The sequence below is a fragment of the Fukomys damarensis genome, unplaced genomic scaffold (assembly GCF_012274545.1).
Source record: "Fukomys damarensis isolate Sample0158 unplaced genomic scaffold, DMR_v1.0_HiC HiC_scaffold_37, whole genome shotgun sequence".
Taxonomy (NCBI): Eukaryota; Metazoa; Chordata; class Mammalia; order Rodentia; family Bathyergidae; genus Fukomys; species Fukomys damarensis.
Window position 1 is genome coordinate 10,926,368 of NW_022900949.1, and position 20,223 is coordinate 10,946,590.

Consider the following 20,223-nt stretch of genomic DNA (forward strand, 5'->3'; position numbering starts at 1 on the left):
CTGTGGCTCTACACCCAGCCCTTTTGTTTTTTTTTTTTTTTTTTTTTTTTTTTTTTTTTTGGTGGCAAATTTTGTTTGAATAAGTAAAAGTGAAGAATGAGGGAGAATCTGTAGCTCAAACTTGGGAGTAAAAGAGGAAGAAGCAAGATAAAAGTACACCCTAAAGGAAGCAGGGTAGGTTCTCAGGAGGAAAACCATGATGCCACCAGCCCCCCATTTTATTTTGAGACAGTGTCTCCTTAAATTACCTAGGCTGGTCTACAAAATTCATTCCTCCTGTCAAGCTTCCCAGAGTGCTGGGATGACAAGTGTGACATCACACCTGGTCCTAGAACTTTTTTTTTTGTTTGTTTTGGTTTGGGTTTTTTTTTTTTTTTTTTTTTTTTTTTTTTTTTGGTTTGGGTTTTTTTTTTTGTTTTTTTTTTTTGGTACTGCACATTGAACTCAGGACCTTGTGCTTGCAAGGCAGGCGGTGGAACTACTGAGCTAAATGCCAGGCCCCTTGTTTTATTTTGTTTTTTTGAAGACACAGTCTTACTCTGTAGTTCAGGCTGGCCTCGAACTCTCAGCAATCCTCCTGCCTCAGCCTCCCAAATGCTGAGATTATAGGCACGTGCCCAGCCTAGAATGCAGTTTTGGAAAAAGAATTACGAATGGTACTTAAAACCGGAAAGACCTGCAGTGTAAAAAGCCACCGTATGGGCTTGCGGTTTGAGACCGTCTCACAATAAAAAGGCTGGAAATTCAGCTCAGTGGTTAGTGCTTGTCTCATAAGCATGAAGTTCTGTGTTCCATCCCCAGCACCGATTTTTTTTAAAAAAAAGTCATTGCACGCTCATCGCACGTGTCTCAAATTCAGTCCCTAGTACAAAAAAAAAAAAAACAAAAAAAAAATCATGTGATCTGGCTCAACTCCACTCCTTGGGTGTAGACAGAAGGAAGCTACCTCAGTACTCTGTAGAGTCACCTGAATACTCAAATTACCACCATTCACAATGGCCAAGGCATTGGAGGAGGACCTAAAGCTCAACAGATGAGTGGATCAAGAAAATGTATGTGTATGCAGAATGGAGTAAAAAAAAACCGAGACATCTTTTGTGGGCAAATAGATGGGACAAGACATCATGTGAAGAAAAATAGACAAGGATGTTCTCTTCTATGTGGGAACTAAAATTTTTTTAAAAAAACAAAAGCAAACGAGGGATAGAAGGGACGGGACCTAAACGATTTATGCAAGTATGAAAATGTCACAGTGAAACCCATTCATTTGTACAATTAATACACACCAATAATAACAAGATAAGGTATCTCACGTACCAGGGCCTCAGTTTTCCTATTGTGAACTTGAGAAAAGCAACATATGGAGCGAATAGAAACACTCAAGTTGGGGAAGGAATTTAAGGGCAAAACGTTCCTCAATAGTTTTATTAGTATTTTATCAGAGCCTCAGGTTTCCTGCCAGTGAAAGTTAGGAAAAGGTTAAAAATATGGAACGCTTCACGAATTTGCGTGTCATCCTTGCGCAGGGGCCATGCTAATCTTCTCTGTATCGTTCCAATTTTAGTATATGTGCTGCCGAAGCGAGCACAAACTACTCACTTCCTCCCCTGCTATTTATAGTACCTAAAATAAATTTCTTTACACTAAGGGTGAACACTTTTCCAAAACAGTAATCTTTCTCTTTCCATATTATTAGTGCCAAACATAGAACTAAATATATTTATTAATCAGAGTTTACAAAAACTTTTTTTCTACTATATAGAAAAAAGAGTGGCTGCTAAGAATTTCTATATGCAAATAAGCCCGGAAGTCAAACTGGGCCATAGCCGTCTCTGTCCCATAGGTCTTTGCGAAGCCCCGGTGTAGCTCCAGCGACTCGTTGGCCCGGAAAAGATGGCGGCGCCGGAGCTCGGCCGCTGGGGCGAGTACGGGCCGCGGCTGCCCGCTCGGCTGGGCGCACGTGCCGGCCAGGTGAGCACATAGCTGTGGGAATTCGGGGGGCTCTGCTGGCTTCAGGACAACTGCGGCCGCTGAAAGCGGCCCAGGACGCGCCGGCCATAAGGGCGGGGCCTATGATTCGGGGTGCGAAGGTGGCCGTAGAGGATCCTGGGTACGCAGTCCGAAGCGCGGGGCGGAGCCTGGGGCGGGAACTTGGGGTTGAGACCTGGTGCCCACGGCGATCGGTGAGCGGGGGCGGGGCCTAAGGATCTTGGGGTTCTGGGATCAGGGCCAAGAGAGCTGAGGGTGTTTGGGACAGTTGCAGAGCGTGGGGCAGGGTCTGCTGGTCTTGTGGGGTCCCTGGGTGCTGCCTGGGAATTTATGGTGGACCAGGGAACTGAAGGGGCGACTTGGGGAGGTCCACAGTGAGACTTGAAGGATGGGAAGCAAAGGTGGGCATTGGGTGAAATGGACGCTGCACGGGTGAAGAGAAACAGTTTCTCATCAGTGCCAGGTTCTTAGAAAGCCATTGTCCCTCCCGCACTGCTCCTTGCCCCTACCAGGAGCATCCTCCGCTCATGTACCCCCAGTTTTCCCTCAGAATAGACCCAGGGTCCATTGCTTTTCATTCTCCCCTGACACCCCCTCTGTCCTTGCCCATCACCTGCACCTGGGCAATGACTTCTTGCTGTGCCAGGCTGTAACCATGGCCTCTGTGATTGGCTGCTAGACAGCCCAGCCAGAGAGGCCTGCTGAATGAAACCTAAGTTGATCCCTAAGCTGGCTCCCACCTGGCTGAGGGTGGACACTTATAGGCCTAGGAATGGCCTCTTGCTTTCCTGCCCTCACCTCCCCACATTCCAGATCTGGCCACAGCCTAGGCTAAGTATAGCCCTCACCTCAGCATCCTTTCTGCAGGTGTCTGCAGGCCACACTTGGGTGCCGCCTCCCCATGAGGCCTGGTAGACATACTGCACTAAAGCTGCAGCCCCCTGCCTCAAAAAAAAAACAAAAACCGACCCAAAGTACAGTCCACATCCGCATCCTGCATAATGGTGCCAAATGGCAACAGTCAGCCGGCCTTCTCCATCTGGGCATCCAGCATGGTGCTCATTTCCGCATCCTCCTGCAGGAGCCAGCGACTGCCCTGGGTGCAGTGGGCACCATGGACCTGGCCTATGTCTGTGAGTGGGAGAGATGGCCCAAGAGCACCCACTGCCCCTCAGTGCCCCTTGCCTGCGCTTGGTCCTGCCGCAATCTCATCGCCTTCACCACGGATCTGCGGAATGATGACCAGGGTACTATTTCCTGCTCCCTCGGAGATGGGCAGTCAGAGTCTCAAGTTCCCGCCCTCTGTACTTGGGGTGTTTGGCCTCCCCATCTCCAGGAAGCAGAGGGTCACAGCCCTTCTGTGCCTGGTACCTGGGGTCGCCCGTGGGACCACAGGGCTGGAGCACAGTGACTCGGTGACTCTCACCCCTGCAGATCCGCCTGCCTCTCCATTGTTCTGAAAATACATGCTGTTTGAGAGGATCAGAGAGCGCAGAGGCTCAGGATAATGAGAGATGCCACCTGGTGTTTTGTGTGGAGAGACGCCTACTCTGAGCTTTTGGTGTCATTTTCCTCCAGTACCATTTTTCTGTGTCTTATTTATTATTTGTGGTAGGAGGGATTGAACCCAGGACCTCACACTTGTGAGGTGCAATGCCTCCATTTTTATTTTCATTTTGAGATAGGATCTTACTAAATTGTTTAGGCTGGGATCCAATTTTCAACCTTCTGTCTCAGTCTCCCGCCACATGTGGCTTCTGGGTCCCTTTTAAAACCATGTTTGCAGCCACAGAGGTAGCCAGCTTCTTACATTTTGTCTGTGACCTTCAGCATAGTCAGTGACAGCTCTGTGACCTTCCCGGTAGCCATGGCATCGTCAGAGTCCCCATGTGGGCAGGGCTGACCAGACCCCATCCCCTGCAGACCTGACCCGCATGATCCACATCCTGGACACCGAGCACCCCTGGGACGTGCACTCAATCAACTCGGGCCACAGCGAGGCCATCACCTGCCTGGAGTGGGACCAGTCAGGTGAGGCTAGGATCCTGAGTCCCTGAGCAGCAGGTCCTGCCTTTCCTGGTCAGTCCTCTGGGACCCCTGGATGCTCTGCTGTATCCAGTTAGGCTGTGACACCGCTCTGCCCTGCAGGCTCCCGGCTGCTCTCAGCTGATGCAGATGGGCAGATCAAGTGCTGGAGCATGGTGGACCATCTGGCCAACAGCTGGGAGAGCCGTGTGGGCAGCCTGGTGGAAGGAGACCCTATTGTGGCACTGTCTTGGCTGCACAACGGCGTGAAGCTGGCACTGCACGTGGAGAAGGTAGGTGCCCACCTCAGCAAGACGGTGATGTGTGTGCCCTGCGTGCCCACCCACCAGCTTGTCTCTTCTCCCAGCCTGAGCATCCTTGGTTCTTTTGTGAGCCTTGAGCATGGTTCACACCTAGAATCAAGCTCCACGTTCACACTTGTGCTTTCTTGGGCCACCAGTTAACTGGTGTCTGCTGTCCCTGATGAACCACATTTAATTGATGGCTGCTGTCCCTGTAACCCAGCCATTATGGAACTTTAGTACAGTAACTTCCTATGGTTCAGCCATAGTTAGGGGTGGGGACTCCTGGAGCTAAGGGTTACCCAAGTTCAACCTCAAGCACCTTCCCCCAGAGGGCAGGGTCATGGTGGGGATCTGGTGAGGGGATGAGGTCAGGGGTGGGCACCGTCACTGCCAGTGATCCTCAGGGCATAGCTGCCTTGGTGGGTGTGAGTCAGGGTAGCAGTAGAGCATCTTTGCTCTCCTCGTGTCCTGGCCTCTGTCCTCTTCAGGCCACAGTGGAGCCTTCCACGGATGTCCTCCATAGTCCCATAGTCTTTTTTTGGTACCAGGCATTGAACTCGGACCTTGCACTTGTGAGCAGGAGGTGGCACCACTGAGCTAAATCCCCGGCCCTCCCCATAGTCTTCTTGTGTCTGTTTTTTTATTTAATTTAATACCTTGTGTGTGTGTGTGTGTGTGTGTGTGTGTGTGTGTGTAATACTGGGGGTGGAACCCAGAGCTTTTGCACTGAGCTTCTTCCCCAGGCCATTTTTTATGTTTTACTTTTAGATAGCATCTTGCTAAGTTATCCAGTCTGGGCTCTGACTCGGACTCCTCCTGCCTGGGATTATAGGCATATACCACCACAGCTGGCTAAAAACAGTGGAGATAGAGGGCAAACATCACTGGCTTTTCGTATCTTCTCAGAGCTGTGCCACCCCTCCCTACCACTAAATCCAGAGCATCCCATTGCCCCTGGAGGATGCCACACCTGTCCCCTCAGTAGTCACCCATCCCCTCTTCAGCCCCAGCACCCACGAGGCTACTTCCTGTCTCTGGAGTCGCCTGTCCTGGATGTTTCCTGTCCGTGGAGCCTGTGCTGTGTGTCCTGTGTCTGGCATCTCTCACTGAGCACAGGGTCCTCAAGGGCCAACATGCGAAAGACCCTGGATTTAGTGCCCTGTACTGCAAAAAAAAAAAAGTGAATTTTGCGTATAAATCACACGTTAATAAACATAATTGGCCACCATGACTGGTGCTTATGGGTTCCCTTGGGGCTCTTCCCAGCACAGCCCACAGACTGAACACAGCCTCCACCCATCCGTGTAAAGCAGCGTTCCCGGCCCACAGCTGTGCGGCCTGCATTCCCTGCTGTCTGCCGTCACAAAGCCAGGTGGCCATGACAGGGACCGCTTGGCCCCAGGACTGAAAATGCTGGCTTGTGGCCCTTTTCAGAAAGATGTCGTGACTGCTCTGTACATCTGTTCAGGCCCCTCACCCTTACCATGATTCTCCAACATGGAAACATCTTTCTTTGCGGTACCGTGGCCCACCCTTATCCTCCCTGCACTGAGGGAGGCTGACGTAGGAGAATCCCAAGTTCAAGCCCAGCCGGGGCAACTTTGGGCCTTAGCAAGACCATCTCACGATAAACATGAAAGGAGCTGGGGTACTGCTTGTTGAGGGGGTGTCGGACCCCCCCAGATGAGCCTTCCTTTCCCACAGTCCGGTGCCTCCAGCTTCAGTGAGAAGTTCTCGCGGGTGAAGTTCTCGCCGTCGCTCACGCTCTTCGGCGGCAAGCCCATGGAGGGCTGGATCGCGGTGACGGTCAGCGGGCTGGTCACCGTGTCCCTGCTGAAGCCCAGCGGGCAGGTGCTCACGTCCACCGAGAGCCTTTGCCGGCTGCGTGGCCGAGTGGCACTGGCCGACATTGCCTTCACGGGCGGCGGCAACATCGTGGTGGCCACGGCGGACGGCAGCAGCGCGCTGCCCGTGCAGTTCTACAAGGTGTGCGTGAGCGTGGTCAGCGAGAAGTGCCGCATCGACACCGAGATCCTGCCCTCCCTCTTCATGCGCTGTACCACCGACCCCCACCGCAAGGACCGCTTTCCCGCCATCACCCACCTCAAGTTCCTGGCCCGAGACATGTCTGAGCAGGTGGGTGCCTCCCCGCCCAGGACCCAGGACCTGGGGTCTGAGCCCCGGGGTGACAGGTCCCTGACCTGGCTCCTCGCGTCCTGTTGGGAGGACCCTGAAGAACACTGGGTCCCGGTGGTCGGGATGGTCCCCCAAGGGTCCTTCACTTAGCCCGGCGGCAGCATTCTTTCTGCTGTGGGAGGTGACGTGTCTTCCCGTCCTGGGATTAGGACACATGTGTCTCTTTTATCTTGGCTTTGTTTTGTTGTTTTGTTTGGTACCGGGGATCAAACTCGGGTCCTTGAGCTTGTGAGGAGGGTGGCAGAACCTCTGAGCTAAATCCCCGGCCCTTGTTTTGTTTCTTTTTGAGGCAGGCTCTTGCTGTACAGTTCAGGCTGGCCTTGAACTCACGGCGCTCCTCCTGCCTCAGTTTCCCAAGTGCTGGGGTGGCAGCCACACACCACCACACCCAGTAGGACATTGTATCTCTGAGGCTCTTACTCAGCCCATCACACCGAGTCCCCTGTGCATCCGAGAATCTTTAAGGCTCCAAGTGTCTCATGTGTCCGTGATACGTTTTCCTTTGTCCCCCGGCTTCCTCATGGGAAGGGCCCATTGTGACATCTGCCATCCTGTATGGCTCCACTCTAGAGAGGACACAGCGGGCTGGTGCTGCCCTGGAGGTGAAGCTTCTCGCTGGGGTCCCACAGCTTAGGCAGGTCGGGGAGGGGACACAGGGGTGGCCAGGTCCTTGTCCCACGAGCCGACCACCTTCCCACCCGCAGGTGCTGCTCTGCGCATCCAGCCAGACGAGTAGCCTGGTGGAGTGCTGGTCCCTGCGAAAGGAGGGTCTGCCGGTGAACAATATCTTCCAGCAGATCGCGCCTGGTGAGTCCCCGCCAGCCCTCCTGGGGTTTTGGGGGATGCCGGACGCTGGGGATGGAACGCAGGGCCTCGTGCGGCCGAGCATGCTCTCTGCCTCCAATACACAACCATAGCCACTCGGTTTTTAACTTGTGCATTTTCATCTGTTCCACTCCATCTCCCTCCGACTCCAAGGGAGCTGAGGAGGGAGGGGAAACAGAAACTCAGAGAGGGAGTTGCTTGGCCCAGTCACCCAGCAAGTGGACAGCCCTCTGCTCCCCACAGGCAGCAGGTGTCCAGTCCACGGAGCAGCTTGTGCCAAGGTCCTGGGGTGAGGTCGTGAGCAGAAGAGGCTGAGAAAGGGTAAATTCACAGCAGGGCTCCTGGACCACAGGCTGATGAGATCCCAAGAGTGGTGAAATCTCCCAGAAACCCTTGCACAAGGAAGCTGGGGGCAGGAGGCACTGACTGGGTTTGTAAAGATGTGCACCCCTGGCTCATGTCTTTTGCAGTATTTGCTTCCTCAGCCCTTGCAGGAGCGATTGCCCCCCCCACTCTACCCTTAGAGGCACTCAATGATTTTTCTTATTTGTTTTATTTTGTTGAGACAGTTTCACTCTGTAGTTTAGGCTAACCTTGAGCTCACTATGTAGCCCAGGCTGGCCTCAGACTTGAAGTGATCCTCCTGCCTCAGCCTCCTCAGTGCTGGGATTACAGCTGTGCCCTCATGTCTGGCTCTAAAGCCACTTCATTCTTAAGACCCACTTGATTTACAGCACCCAGAACCCCCTGAGAAGCCTCTGGATCTCAGCCTGGCTGAGGCTGTGCGCCCCTGCCCCCTCCGGAATCATCCCTGCTGATGAAAAGCCCGCTGACCATTAGTGCTAATGGGCCCTGGAGTGGCTGGGCATTCAGGGGGCGCTAATCGGAAGCCGCTAATGAAGCTGGGTCAAGAGGCCCCTCGGGTCCAACTTGCGGAGGAGGTTGCATGAACTGCCTGTTGTGGCTGGGAGCAATTAAAGTGAAGGAGCTGAGCCATTTCCCGGCCTGCCCGCATCGCTCTGAGTCACCAGACCTCGCCCAAATGGCAGTCAGGGCCTCCATACAGGTTGGGGCCTCTGTGGGGCTCAGGTGGCCCCTGGCCGTTTCCTGCCCTGGGCCTCACTGGGGCACAGCCACAGCCCTGCCACTGGTCAGGAGTGGCAGTGTCCCCCGAATGCAGGCTCATGTGGTCCCGGCTCCTCCAGCTGCCCCCACACATGGTCCTGGAAACCTGTCGCAACTGAAACCACGTCTCACGCATGCAGGAGGCCTCATCACCCCCAACAGACCTCACAGGACTGGGGTGCAGCCTCTGCCTAGCTTGCCCTGACCACCCCCATGCCTTCCTGGTCCCCTGCCGGCTGCCCTCCTCCCTCTCCCAGCTGACCTGTGACTTAGGGACTGGTGCTGGGGTGAAGCAGGGTGTGGGTCAAGTTCCTGACCCTGGTGATGTCACTGCACCACTTACCACGCTGACTGTCCTCTGTCCTCCCGGAGAGCCACTAAGTGCTACAGGGCAGGTGCCCTCAGCCACTCTGGACCTCAGTTTCCCCTGGAGGAAGATGCTGGCTGGGATTCTCTGTGGGGCTAGGAGCAGGTGTGAAGGAGATCAGGGCTGGGGGTGACGGGACAGTGGGTGTCACTTTCTGTCATGGAACCACGAGGCTGGGTGGGGGCCGGGTGGCCTCTGCTGTTCCTTTTCCGTGCAGTAACCAGCTGCCAGCCGTCCCCAGACTCCCTCTCTTCCCCCGGCCTGTTAGTGCCGTCACTTTTGGGACATCTGGCCCCACTGGCCAAGCCCAGATGATGGAAAACCAAAGGTGATTTGTGGAAGCTGCTGCTTTCTCACCTGAGGGTGTGGGGTTGTAGCCACGTCAGTCCCGCACAGCCTTCTCAGGGGGACTCACATGCAGGTGGTGAGGAGCAGAGATCTCATCCCGAGCTGGCGGGTCCTAGAGGGAATACTGGGTCTGGGGTGATGTGGCGCTGCTGCAGAGTTGGCTCCAGCAGGGGACAGGAAGGCCTCCCCACCTCCAGCTCACACCCTCTGGGTTGTGTAAAACTGATCCCAGGGCTGGCCAGGTGCCATGGCATGTGCCTGGAACCCGAGCCACTCAGGAATTTGAGGCAGGAGGATTGCAAATTCAAGCCGAGCCTGTGCAACTTAACAAGATATTGTCTCAAAATAAAAAATAAGAAAGGCCTGGCATGTGGCTTAATGATAAGAGTGTGCCTGGGTTCTGTATGGAGTACAGAAAGAACCAAGTCCCAGGGCTGAGTCACATTGGCCAGCCTTGGGTCATGTGACCATCCATGAGCCAATTGGCTGGTAGTACTTGGTGTACACTGATTGGCCCAGTCTGGGTCCTTCTCTTTGCAGAACAAGGATGGATAAGTTTGTTTTGAGACAGGGTCTCACTGTTTGGTTCAGGCTGGCCTTGAACTCACAGCATTCCTCCCGCCTCAGCCTCCTAAGTGCTAGGATTACAAGTGTATGCCAGCACATCTGGCTTTGGGGCAGCTCGTGCCCCGCAGGGTACTGTGACAGCCTTGTGAGCCTCCCTCCCCTCTTTCCATTCCCCCACCACTTTTCCTGCCCCGCAATGTTCCAGTTGGTGACAAACAGCCCATGATCCTCAAATGGCGGATCCTCTCAGCCACCAACGACCTGGACCGCGTATCAGCCGTGGCACTGCCCAAGCTGCCCATCTCACTCACCAACACTGACCTCAAGGTGGCCAGCGACACCCAGTTCTACCCAGGCCTTGGTATGTGGCGCTCAGGACCTGCTACAGCTCTCATGGGGGCACACCTCCCTGGGGGGCTTTTGGAACTTGGAGGGCTGGGCAGCGGAGTTGTGCTCCTTCAAATGCAGAGTGGTACTTAGCAGCCCAGTGCTGGTCCTCAGTCAGTTTGCCCAGCTGTAAGGGGCTGGGGCTTGTCTGCACCTCAGGCTGCTCCCCCATTCATTGGAAGGAACAGCTGTGCAACTCTGACTAGGCTCAGGGCCATTTTGTGTGTGTGTGTGTGTAATACTGCGGATCAAATAGAGAACCCTCACACTGAGCTACGTCACCTGGACCCTTTTCATTTTTAATTTTGAGACAGAGTTTCACCAAGTCTTTTGAGCTGCCCAGGCTGGACTCTGACTTGCGATCCTCCTGCCTCAGCCTGCCCGTATGCTTGGGTGACGGGTGTGCACCCCCATGCCCAGCTGACTCAGGGCTTTTATAGGGACCCTGCAGAGAGAGGTGCACAGAGGCTCAGTCTTTGGCTTGGAAGCCATTTGCATAGTCTTCGTGTTCCAGCCCTCTCCCCACCTCTGAGCCGAGGTGGTCCTCTGTTCTGTGCTGGGCCTTGGGCTGGGACCCTCTGCCTTCCCTGAGAACCAGAGCCGAGTCTGGCTGTTGGTAAATCACAGGGTTTTCTCAAGATCGCTGGAAGTGCAGGTGGCCTTGTCAGTCACCAGAGGGCTGCTCCGCCCCTTCAGCTTGCTGACCCCTGACCCTACCACAGGGCGCTCGCCTGGTTCCTCTGTATTGAGGGCCTCCTGCGTCCCCATCAGGAGCACGTCCCCCACCCCAGTCCCGCATCAGTCCAGAATCCACCTGCGGCTGGGGCTGGGGCCTGAAGTCACCTCACTTTGGGGATCTAAAAGTAAAGGACATGGGGAGAGCAGCTCCTCCACCCTGGGGTCCAGAGCCGAGGCCCTGACCCCACATCTCCGCAGGGCTGGCCCTGGCCTTCCACGATGGCAGTGTCCACATCGTGCACCGCCTGTCGCTGCAGACCATGGCCGTCTTCTACAGCTCGGCCTCGGCGCGCTCCGTGGACGAGCCGGCCATCAAGCGCTCCCGGGCCACCGGCCCCGCCGTGCACTTCAAGGCCATGCAGCTGTCCTGGACCTCCCTGGCCCTCGTGGGCATTGACAACCACGGGAAGGTGCGAGTTGCCCCTGTGGCTGGGACTGGCGGGATGGTTTCGGGGACCCTGGCGCCTTGCCCTCCCCTGGGGCAGGGTCCTTCCGCAGCTGTGGGGTTTCTGGCCCTGCCCCGCGCCCTCTCCCGTTGAGTCCGTGCACGCATCTCGCCCCCAGCTCAGCATGCTGCGCATCTCGCCCTCCATGGGCCACGCGCTGGAGGTGGGCCTGGCACTGCGCCACCTGCTCTTCCTGCTGGAGTACTGCATGGTGACGGGCTACGACTGGTGGGACATCCTGCTGCACGTGCAGCCCGGCATGGTGCAGAGCCTGGTGGAGCGGCTGCATGAGGAGTACACGCGCCAGAAGGCGGCGCTGCAGCAGGTGCGGGCGGCCAGGGTCAGGGCTGAGGGGGTCAGCAGGGCAGGGGAGGTCGTGGGGGCCCAGGCCGGCCTGAGGGACACCGGGAGAGCGGGTGAGGTGGGGTCTTCAGTTGAGGACAGGTGAGGTTGTGTGAGGTGTGGAGACTCCAACCTGCTGCTGACGTTTTCAAAGTTTTATTTCTAGGCACCTATAGTGGTGCACACCTGTTAGCCCAGCCCTCTGGGAGACAGGCAACAGAATCTTGAGTTGGACTCCATCCTAGATAATTTAGTGACTTAGCAAGACCCTGTCTCAAAACATTAATTTTGCTGGGTGTGGTGGAACATACCTGTAACCTTAGCACTAGAGAGGCTGAGGCAGGAGGATCACTGCCTGAACTACATAGCTGAGATCCTGTCTCAAAAAATATATATATATATTTTTTGTGGTGCTGGCCTCATGCACACTAGGCAAGGGCTCATCATTGAGCAACACCCTTAGTCTTTCATTTGTTCCTTTTTGCCGGGGGTACTGGGGATTGAACTCGGGACCTCGCGCGTGGGAGGCAGGCAGCGGGACCACTGAGCTAAGTCCCTGACCAGTTTGTTCTTGATTTAAAGCTTGCTGGTGAAAGTCAAGTGCACCTGGACCTCCGGCTCAGATCCCAGTCCGGGATTCTTTCCGCACCGCTTTCCAGAAAGCACTGTGTTTAAGGTCACAGCTGTGTATCGTGGCCCCGGCCAGGGTGACAGGAGGGAAATGTGAGGTTGAGAGCAGAAGGGGAGAGAAACTGTCCCTGACAGTGTGCATGGAAACTGTAGCGGCCGGCATCTAGACTCCGCCCAGATCAGCTCTAGGCAGAGAGAAGGTGCAGCGCAGGCGCGGGTCCCACGCCCTGCACACCTCGCAGGAGAGACGTGAGGTTGTTGTGAGGGTGCTAGGGACTCAGCCCGGTGCCCAGTCGGAGTTCACAGCTGATAACACCTACTGGCCCCAGCAGTCGCCGGCACATCTGTGCTTTACACTCAGCCTTTCAAGCCAGGTGTGGCAGCACATGCCCTGTCATCGCAGCTGCACGGGCAGAGGCAGGAAGGCTGCAGGTCTTGCTGTGCATTCAGCCCTAAGGCCAGTGAGGCCCATCACTACCCCAGACAGCCCGTGCTCCAGTGACCTGGCCAGGCGCAGGCCCTGATCCACCGGTGTCCTGCTTCCTGCCCTCTCCGCAGGTCCTCTCCACCCGGATCCTCGCGATGAAGGCCTCCCTGTGCAGGCTGTCACCCTGCACCGTGACACGCGTGTGCGACTACCACACCAAGCTCTTCCTTGTGGCCATCAGCTCCACCCTCAAGTCCCTGCTGCGCCCCCACTTCCTCAACACGCCTGACAAGAGCCCCGGTGACCGGCTGGCCGAGATCTGTGCCAAGATCACCGACGTGGGTGGGTGGAAGCTGTGGCCGCCCCAGGGCCGGCTCTGTGGTGGCTCCTGGTTCCTGGCTTGAGGTTGTCCGAGTTTATCGAGGGGTGTCTGGCCCAAACCCCAGGATGAGCTCTTGGGACGCTCCATCAAGACAAATGGCCACGCAGAGCCTCGAGCCTCCTAGGGCCACTCTTCACTTTTCCTGTAAAAGTTCAGGTTCCATGGGTGTGTGAGGCAGGCCTGTCATCCCAGTACCCTGGGAGGCTGGGGCAGGAGGGGCCCAAGTTTGAGCCTTAGTTGCTTTTCTTGATGTTGAGCCAAAATTTCAGACAACCAAAGTTAAAGGAGGAAAGGTTTATTTGACACAGTTTGCAGAGGTTTCAGTCCATTATTGGCTGGCTTCAAGGCAGGCTAGCGTGGCAGAGGGGCGTCACAGAGGATAAATAGTTCATGGTGGGCAGAAGGTAGCACTGCAGCAAAGTAGTGAACCTTTTATATTTTATCTCAGCTACTGGCTTTCGGGCGGCTACCAAACCAACCAGTTGACTGATGTAGTGATCACAGAGCCTTTTTTTCCATTGAGTTCATTGGTACTTTTTAAGTATACAGTACAGTTGCATTCATCATTGGGATCTTGTACCCTTACATGACAGATCTTGGTTCTCATTTTTTCCCCATACCCCTGCCCTCGCTTCACCCCCTCCACCCTCCCCTATTTACAAAGACTGTTTCCATTTTTTCCTTGTCCCGGTTTTTTTCTTTTCCCTTATTTCCTTTCCTCTATACCTTTAGCCCTTTTCTTCCTATTTCACATTATCAGTTATACAGTTGGGATCTTATTTACACTTTTAGTTTGAGTAATCACATACTCTTAATCCAAAACTCACACACTCTAGATCTAGCACCTCCAAAATGCCCCACCTATGACTGTATGAGGTTTTGGGGGGACATCTAGACACAGCCATAACAGAGCCCAACCTGGGAAACTTAGGGAGACCCTGTGTCAAAAATGAAAAAGGGCTGAGGTCCTAAATTCAGTCCCTAGTTCTGGGGGGCGGGCTACATAAAGTTAAGGTATGGTGGCACATGCCTGTGATCTCAGCACTTAAGAGTATGTTGCAGGCAGATCTCTGTGAGAGACCAGCCTGGGCTACATAGTAAGTTCAAGGCCAGCCTGGACTATATACCCAGACTGTCTCAAAACAAATTTTTTTTTTTTACATAAAAGTTCAGGTTCCATCTAGGAACAGTGAGTCCATCTGGCTTGTTATCGGGGCTACACTGGAGGCTTAGGCAGGAAGAACAAGAGTTTCAGGCCAGCCTGAGCAACTTCAAGAAACCCTGTCTGAAAACAAAAAAGGATACAAAAAGGGCTGCTGATGTAGCTTAGGGGTAGAGCACTTGCTGAGCGTTGGTTTTTTGGTACTGGGGAATATGAACTCAGGTCCTTGGGCTTGCAGGGCGAGTGACAGAACCACTGAGCTAAATCCCCGACCCCTCTCACAGTGTTGTTTTTCCTGGTGCCTCTTTCATGGCCGTTTAATTATCCCCACCACCCAGGCACCGACATTCACCCAGCAGTTCCCCAGCACAGTACGCACGTGTGCTGGTGATTGTTTCTGTCACCATCCCAAGCTGCACCGGGCGCATCGCCTGGCTGTCCGATAGTTCCTGGGCACCGGTCCAGGAGGAGGGCGCTCAGTCTGTGCAGGTTGAAGAACTGAGGCCCCTGTGTGCACGGCTGCATACTCTGTGAGGTCCCCTCCGCCCCTCACCGCCCTCTTCTTCCCCTTGCAGACATTGACAAGGTCATGATCAACCTCAAGACGGAGGAGTTTGTCCTGGACATGAACACGCTCCAGGCGCTGCAGCAGCTCCTGCAGTGGGTGGGCGACTTCGTGCTGTACCTGCTGGCCAGCCTGCCCAACCAGGTGCCCCTGTACAGCCACAGGGAAAGGGGGTGCGCCCTACCTCCACCCCGCCCCGCGAAGCCCCATCCCCACCTATCTCCAGCAACGCCCCGTGCTCCCCTCTTGCTCCCCTCTCCCTCTTCCTTTGTGAACCCTAAGTCTAAAGGTGGGGGGACTTAGAAAGCTCAGGCATGGGGACCGGTTTGGGAGTTGGGCTACTCTCCTGGGCACATTGGGGTCAGCCTCACTGGGGGCCCATTCTGTGGGCACTGACCGGGTATTTTCTAGAGGCGTTCCTGGCCCCCATATGTCCCCTTGCCAGGAGTAGCCGGTGTGCCCTGGGACTACACGCTCAGTGTGACCTCCACCTGGCAGGGTGCCCCTCTGCGGCCGGGCCACAGCTTCCTGAGGGACGGCACTTCGCTGGGCATGTTGCGAGAGCTGATGGTGGTCATCCGCATCTGGGGTCTGCTGAAGCCCAGCTGCCTGCCTGTGTACACAGCCACATCAGACTCCCAGGACAGCATGTCCCTGCTCTTCCGCCTGCTCACCAAGCTCTGGATATGCTGTGAGACCCCCTGCCTTCTGCTGTCATCTCCCTACCAAAATACAAGCCCTTATGGTGTCCCCCTACCACAATGTAAGATTTCAGGCAGAAACAGCTCTACCTGGCTTCCCCCCGTTTTCCCAGCTCAGCACAGGTCTAGACATGGCTGAGTGACCAATGGGTGGGAACTTCTACAGGCACCTGTGTGTTTATCCTGTCACCAACTTGTACATTTCTGGGCAAATAGGCTCTTCTACTGCACCCCTGAGCAAGCCATCCAGCACTTGCCCCAGAGTTCCTAAATGGTCCCTGTTTTAGAAAGGATGTCACTGGGGCCAGAGACCAGGAGGGACTTCACAGGCCAGAGTGGGTTTGGACCAGGTGCCCTGCAGTCCCCTGCACAGGTCCGTGTGTGTCCCAGCAGGCGGTGGGCGAGGGCTCGGGCCGGCCGTCGTGTGACAGTGTCCCCTCCCTGCAGGCCGTGAAGAAGGGCCAGCAAGTGAGCCAGATGAGGCCCTGGTGGACGAGTGCTGCTTGCTGCCCAGCCAGCTGCTGGTGCCCACGCTGGACTGGCTGCCCATCAGCGACGGCCTGGTCAGCCGCCTGCAGCCCAAGCAGCCTGTGCGCCTGCAGTTCGGCAAGGCGCCTGCACTGCCCGGCAGTACCCCCTCCGCACAGTTGGATGGCCTGGCCAGGTGCGCCCGCCCCGCCCCGGGGTGCCCACACTCCTACACACTGCCCCAGGACCTGGCATGGCTGCTCCCCCTTGAATCTTCTTCCTTTGGGCCTGGGGCTGTGGCCCAGTGGTGAGCACTTGTTTAACATGCACCAGGCCTTGGGCTCCTTCCTTCCCGCTGTTCCAGGGCCTTTTTTTTTGCACAGCCTCCCCCTCCCTGCACCACAGGGGTGGGTGCCACAGGCCTGCCAAGCTGGACTTTTCGCTGCGTGGTTGAACTAAGGGTAGGGTCTTGGCCAGCCCATCTCACCAGCGGGGAAGCAGCCCCCAAGAAAGTTGCAACCTACTGTGGCAAGCCCATCATCCCAGCACTCTGGGAGGCTGAGGCAGAAGGGTTTCTAGTTCAAATCCAGCATGGGCCGCTTAGACACTTTCTCAAAACTTTTAAAAGTGGGCTAGGGATGTAGCTCACTGCTACTGGGTTCAATCCAGAGTATTGAAAAAAAGGTTATTTCATGTTTTTATAGCACTAAGGACCATGCCAGACTTCTTTTCACTCCTGGATGCAGGGTGTTCCGAGCAGTCCATGCTGGATTGGCTTGGGTGATTCCAGAGGCACTGGGCTGCCCACTAGGGAGCAGGTCTTAGGTACCTGCCCACCTGGCCCTGCCCAAGGCAGCCCGGGAAGGACACCGTCCGCTGTCAGCGTCGGACAGAGGCTCTGCCCTGGCACCGTATGCCCGCCTCTCATGCCCTCCCTGCTGTCCCCAGGCTCCCCGGTCAACCCAAGATCGACCACCTTCGGAGGCTGCATCTGGGCGCCTACCCCACGGAGGAGTGCAAGGCCTGTGCCAGGTACGATAGCACCCGCCCCGAGGGGGTGTCCCGCAGGCAATGCCGGGCCTGGGTGAGGCGCTCCCCTGGGTCACGTGAGTCGGGCGGGTGGGGCGTTGGAAGCCCCGCCCACTTACCCACCCTGTCCCCAGGTGCGGCTGCGTCACCATGCTCAAATCCCCTAACAAGACGACGGAGGTGAAGCAGTGGGAGCAGCGCTGGACCAAAAACTGCCTGTGCGGGGGGCTGTGGCGGAGAGCGCCCCTCAGCTACTCCTGACTGGGCCCCACTGGACCGCAGGACAGTCGCACCCAGATGGGGCCCCAGAATAGGACGCAGTAGTTGGGGCCGTGGGTCTCCTCTCCGCTGACCCAGGACAGGTGCCTGAGGACCCCAAGGCCCTACCCCTCTCTAGGGCATCCGAGACCTCTGAGGGAAGTCTGGTCGGACCCCAGCAGGGAGGTGCAAGTGTAGTTCCAGCACTCAGGAGGCTGAGGCAGGATTGCCGTGAGCTCAGAGTCAGCATGGATTACACAGTCAGATTGTCTCCAAAAGGCGTGGGGTCTGGTCAGGCCCCTGCGTGGCCCTTTAGAACATGCCTGGCGCTTAGCCACATGCCTCAGTTTCCCTCTTGGGCCTGCAAGGGCCTGGCTCACAGTCCGCACTGTGCCTCCAGCCCCAGGGTTACCGCTGGCTGTGCCTTCGTGTCCTGGGTCAGGGGCAGTCAGCCAGCCCCTAGGCAGTGCCCAGTGTGTGCTGGAGCAGGGGGGTGGGTAGGAGGGGACTTTTCATCTGTGCCCTCCTCTGTCTCTTTCTCCGAGCTGCCTGCCGCTCTGAAGCTCAGGCCTGATTCCCTGGGGGTCCAGCTTTATGCTACCAATAGGCGCTGTCACAGATTATGTCGCGGTCCCCTGCGGGCTCCAGGCGGAAAGGCTGCTCCAGGCGTCCTGTCTGGAACGCAGTAATTGGTCGCTGTCTGTGTCCTGTGGTGTGGGCCAGGCCAGCCCGCCGCAGGGCACCATGCTCGCTGCCGCAGGGGTGCCAGGCTGCCTCTGAACTTCAGTCAGCGTGAGGTTGGCGAGCTGCCGCCCCAGAGCCACAGGCAGCCGAGCCTGGAGGGGTGACAGCAAGTGCACGGGACCATCTGCTCCCACCTGGGTGCCTGCTGGGGAACCTGTTGACACAGGCGGGCGGGCAGTGGCCACGATTTCCAATCCCTGCAAGCTATCGTCGGCCTTCTGCCAAGATCCCGTCACCCCATCTCCCTTGATGTCATGCTGTTGCTTTACTCGATTTTCCTTTCTTGTGTGGTCCGAGGTCGCCTGTCTGTCAGGAGTGGTGTCTGTATCTCTCGCCTCGGGTCAGCCCCCATGAAAGCTGACAGGAAACAGCCTTACGCCCTGGACCTCAGCCTGGTGCCCCAGCTCTGGGATGGGTGACCGGGAAACTCCTCCAGTCACAGACAAGCTAGCAGCTGGGGGTCAGGGAGATCAATGGGGACGGCCGCTGTGGGCGCCTTCTGGAATGTTCTATAGGCCAAAGGGCGCAGTGAAATGGATGTTCCGTGTCTCCAACATGAGGCTTCATGATAACCTTATTTCTCCACACTTCCGAGGTCAGGAGGCACATTCTCAGAGCCTCCTTGTGAGCTGGGACAGGGACCCTGTGTCACAGCAGGACGTGGAGGTCAGCCTTACAAGATGGCCCCCTTCAGCCTCCTCCTCCAGAGCCCTCTGTGGCTCCCACTGACTACAGCATGGGACTGAAAGTGCCCAGGTGATCTTGGAGCTGGGTGGGTGTGAAGCTCCACATCCCACTCTCCACCCTGGCCCACAGAGGTCAGGATCAGAACTTGGGACAGCCACCCTAGCCCTGACTTCCTGTGGGCGAGTGGGGTCGGGTCCATGCAGGGGAACGTCAGTCCAGCACCCCTGCACAGCAGGGTCATCCCTGTCCCCAGGGACACAGAGAGGTGGCACCTGATTTTCCTGACTCCAGGGTGTTGACCAAGGCTACTCTCTACTGAGCGCTCCTGTATCTGTGGGGAAGGGGCAAGAAGCAGAGTCCTTGGTCAAAGGGCCCCAGTTGCTGCACTTGTTTGCCTGGATCACAGAAGCAGCCCCCACGCCGTGATGATAAAGGCAGCACTTAAGAGCTTTCTGGAGACTTTTAGGCCCCTCTGAGCCCCAGTTTCCCCTTCTGGGACACGGGTTCAAGGGCACAATGTCAGAAGATCTCTGCACCAGCCAGCTCCAGGTCTCGCACACAGCGGGTCCTCACGCCCCACTGGGAAGAGCAAGGGGGCTCCCGTGTGGCAGAGGCCGGAACCGCGCCGGGCTTTGTGCTGACCGGCCTCCCTCCCAGTCTTGCAGACAGCAGGTGCTCAACAAAGACTGGCTGGACTCAGGTCTGAATGCGTTTATTGTGGGGTTCTTGCTCGCCGCCCGCAGCCCCGCTCAGGCCACTGTGCCCTGGCGCAGCACGCTGTCGATCCAAGCTACGTAGCTAGCCACGCGGGTGTAGATCCCCGGCTTCTTGAAGTTGCCACAGACGCGGGATCCAGAAGTGACCACGCCCTCGATCACGCCCCCGCACACCAGCGGGCCGCCGGAGTCGCCCTGTGGGGCCGGGCTTCAGAACCTTGCCGCCCAGGCCCGACCCCCCTCCTCCTTACGACTCCTCCTCTAGCCCGCCCCTGTTTAGGACACGTCCTCCTCCCTAAGTCCACCCACCCTCCATCCTGTCCTTTGCAGGGCCTGCCCCACCTCTCAACCCTGCGCACGCCCCGCCCCATCTCTAGGTTTCCACACACCACAGCCAATAAGTTTATGACTCCCGCCTTATCACTCCCTCCTGGCCCTACCCCCTCTGGGCCACGTCCCTCGCCCAGCTCTTCCTTCTCACGCCTCACCCTTTCCCCGGCTGTATCCTTTCCACGTGCTCACCCCTTTCAGGCCTGGCCCCGCCCCTTCAGCAAGCCTGCCCACTCACAGCCTTGCCCTATTCTCGGTCCCGCCCTCGCGCCGGGCCCACACCCCTGCCGCTCACTTTGCAGCTGTCCCGCCGTTTGCTCTCTGCGCACATCATGCGCTCGGTGACGGCGCCATCGTGGTGTGAGCGCAGGTTGCAGGTGGCTCGGTCTACCACCTTCAGACGCACGTGCTGCAAGCGATCAGGTTGGCGGCCCGCGTGGTTGACCACGCCCCAGCCGGCCACG

General features: G+C 56.7%; 2 protein-coding genes and 1 non-coding gene across 4 annotated transcripts in view; 1 reads left to right on the forward strand and 2 right to left on the reverse strand.

Annotated features, from left to right (window-relative positions):
• Positions 1 to 1,481: 1,481 nt before the first annotated feature.
• LOC117284567 lies at positions 1,482 to 1,588 on the reverse strand. The gene has a single exon (XR_004515657.1). It is a non-coding gene; the product is annotated as a U6 spliceosomal RNA (small nuclear RNA).
• Positions 1,589 to 1,857: 269 nt separating this feature from the next.
• On the forward strand, positions 1,858 to 19,520 carry Med16 (mediator complex subunit 16). 2 transcript variants are annotated; one of them, XM_010634965.3, is made up of 15 exons: positions 1,858 to 1,971; positions 3,071 to 3,236; positions 3,913 to 4,020; positions 4,138 to 4,307; positions 6,024 to 6,455; positions 7,220 to 7,322; positions 9,953 to 10,108; positions 11,071 to 11,282; positions 11,437 to 11,643; positions 12,849 to 13,059; positions 14,837 to 14,970; positions 15,325 to 15,517; positions 15,975 to 16,191; positions 16,944 to 17,027; positions 17,159 to 19,520. In XM_010634965.3, the coding sequence occupies exons 1-15, from the start codon at positions 1,894 to 1,896 to the stop codon at positions 17,283 to 17,285; spliced, it is 2,598 nt and encodes an 865-aa protein (XP_010633267.1). In that variant the 5' UTR covers positions 1,858 to 1,893; the 3' UTR covers positions 17,286 to 19,520. The 2 variants fall into 2 exon arrangements, with proteins under 2 accessions (XP_010633267.1, XP_010633266.2); XM_010634964.3 differs by lacking the exon at positions 1,858 to 1,971 and adding an exon at positions 2,103 to 2,183.
• Cfd (complement factor D) overlaps positions 19,415 to 20,223 on the reverse strand; it is a 1,342-nt gene continuing 533 nt past the window's right edge. The window contains exons 3-4 of the mRNA XM_033759760.1: positions 20,055 to 20,223; positions 19,415 to 19,624 (exon numbers count right to left, since the gene is read on the reverse strand). The exon at positions 20,055 to 20,223 is cut by the window's right edge and continues 98 nt beyond it. Of these exons, the coding sequence (XP_033615651.1) occupies positions 19,463 to 19,624; positions 20,055 to 20,223 (331 nt within the window). The 3' untranslated portion in view covers positions 19,415 to 19,462. The remainder of the gene's footprint in view (positions 19,625 to 20,054) is intronic.

Excerpts from the sequence above, each read along its gene's own strand:
- Med16 (XM_010634965.3), top strand. The coding sequence starts at position 1,894 with ATGGCGGCGCCGGAGCTCGGCCGCTGGGGCGAGTACGGGCCGCGGCTG. Across the intron at positions 3,237-3,912 it reads TCTGCGGAATGATGACCAGG|ACCTGACCCGCATGATCCAC; the intron begins GTACTATTTCCT and ends CATCCCCTGCAG. Across the intron at positions 4,308-6,023 it reads TGGCACTGCACGTGGAGAAG|TCCGGTGCCTCCAGCTTCAG; the intron begins GTAGGTGCCCAC and ends CCTTTCCCACAG.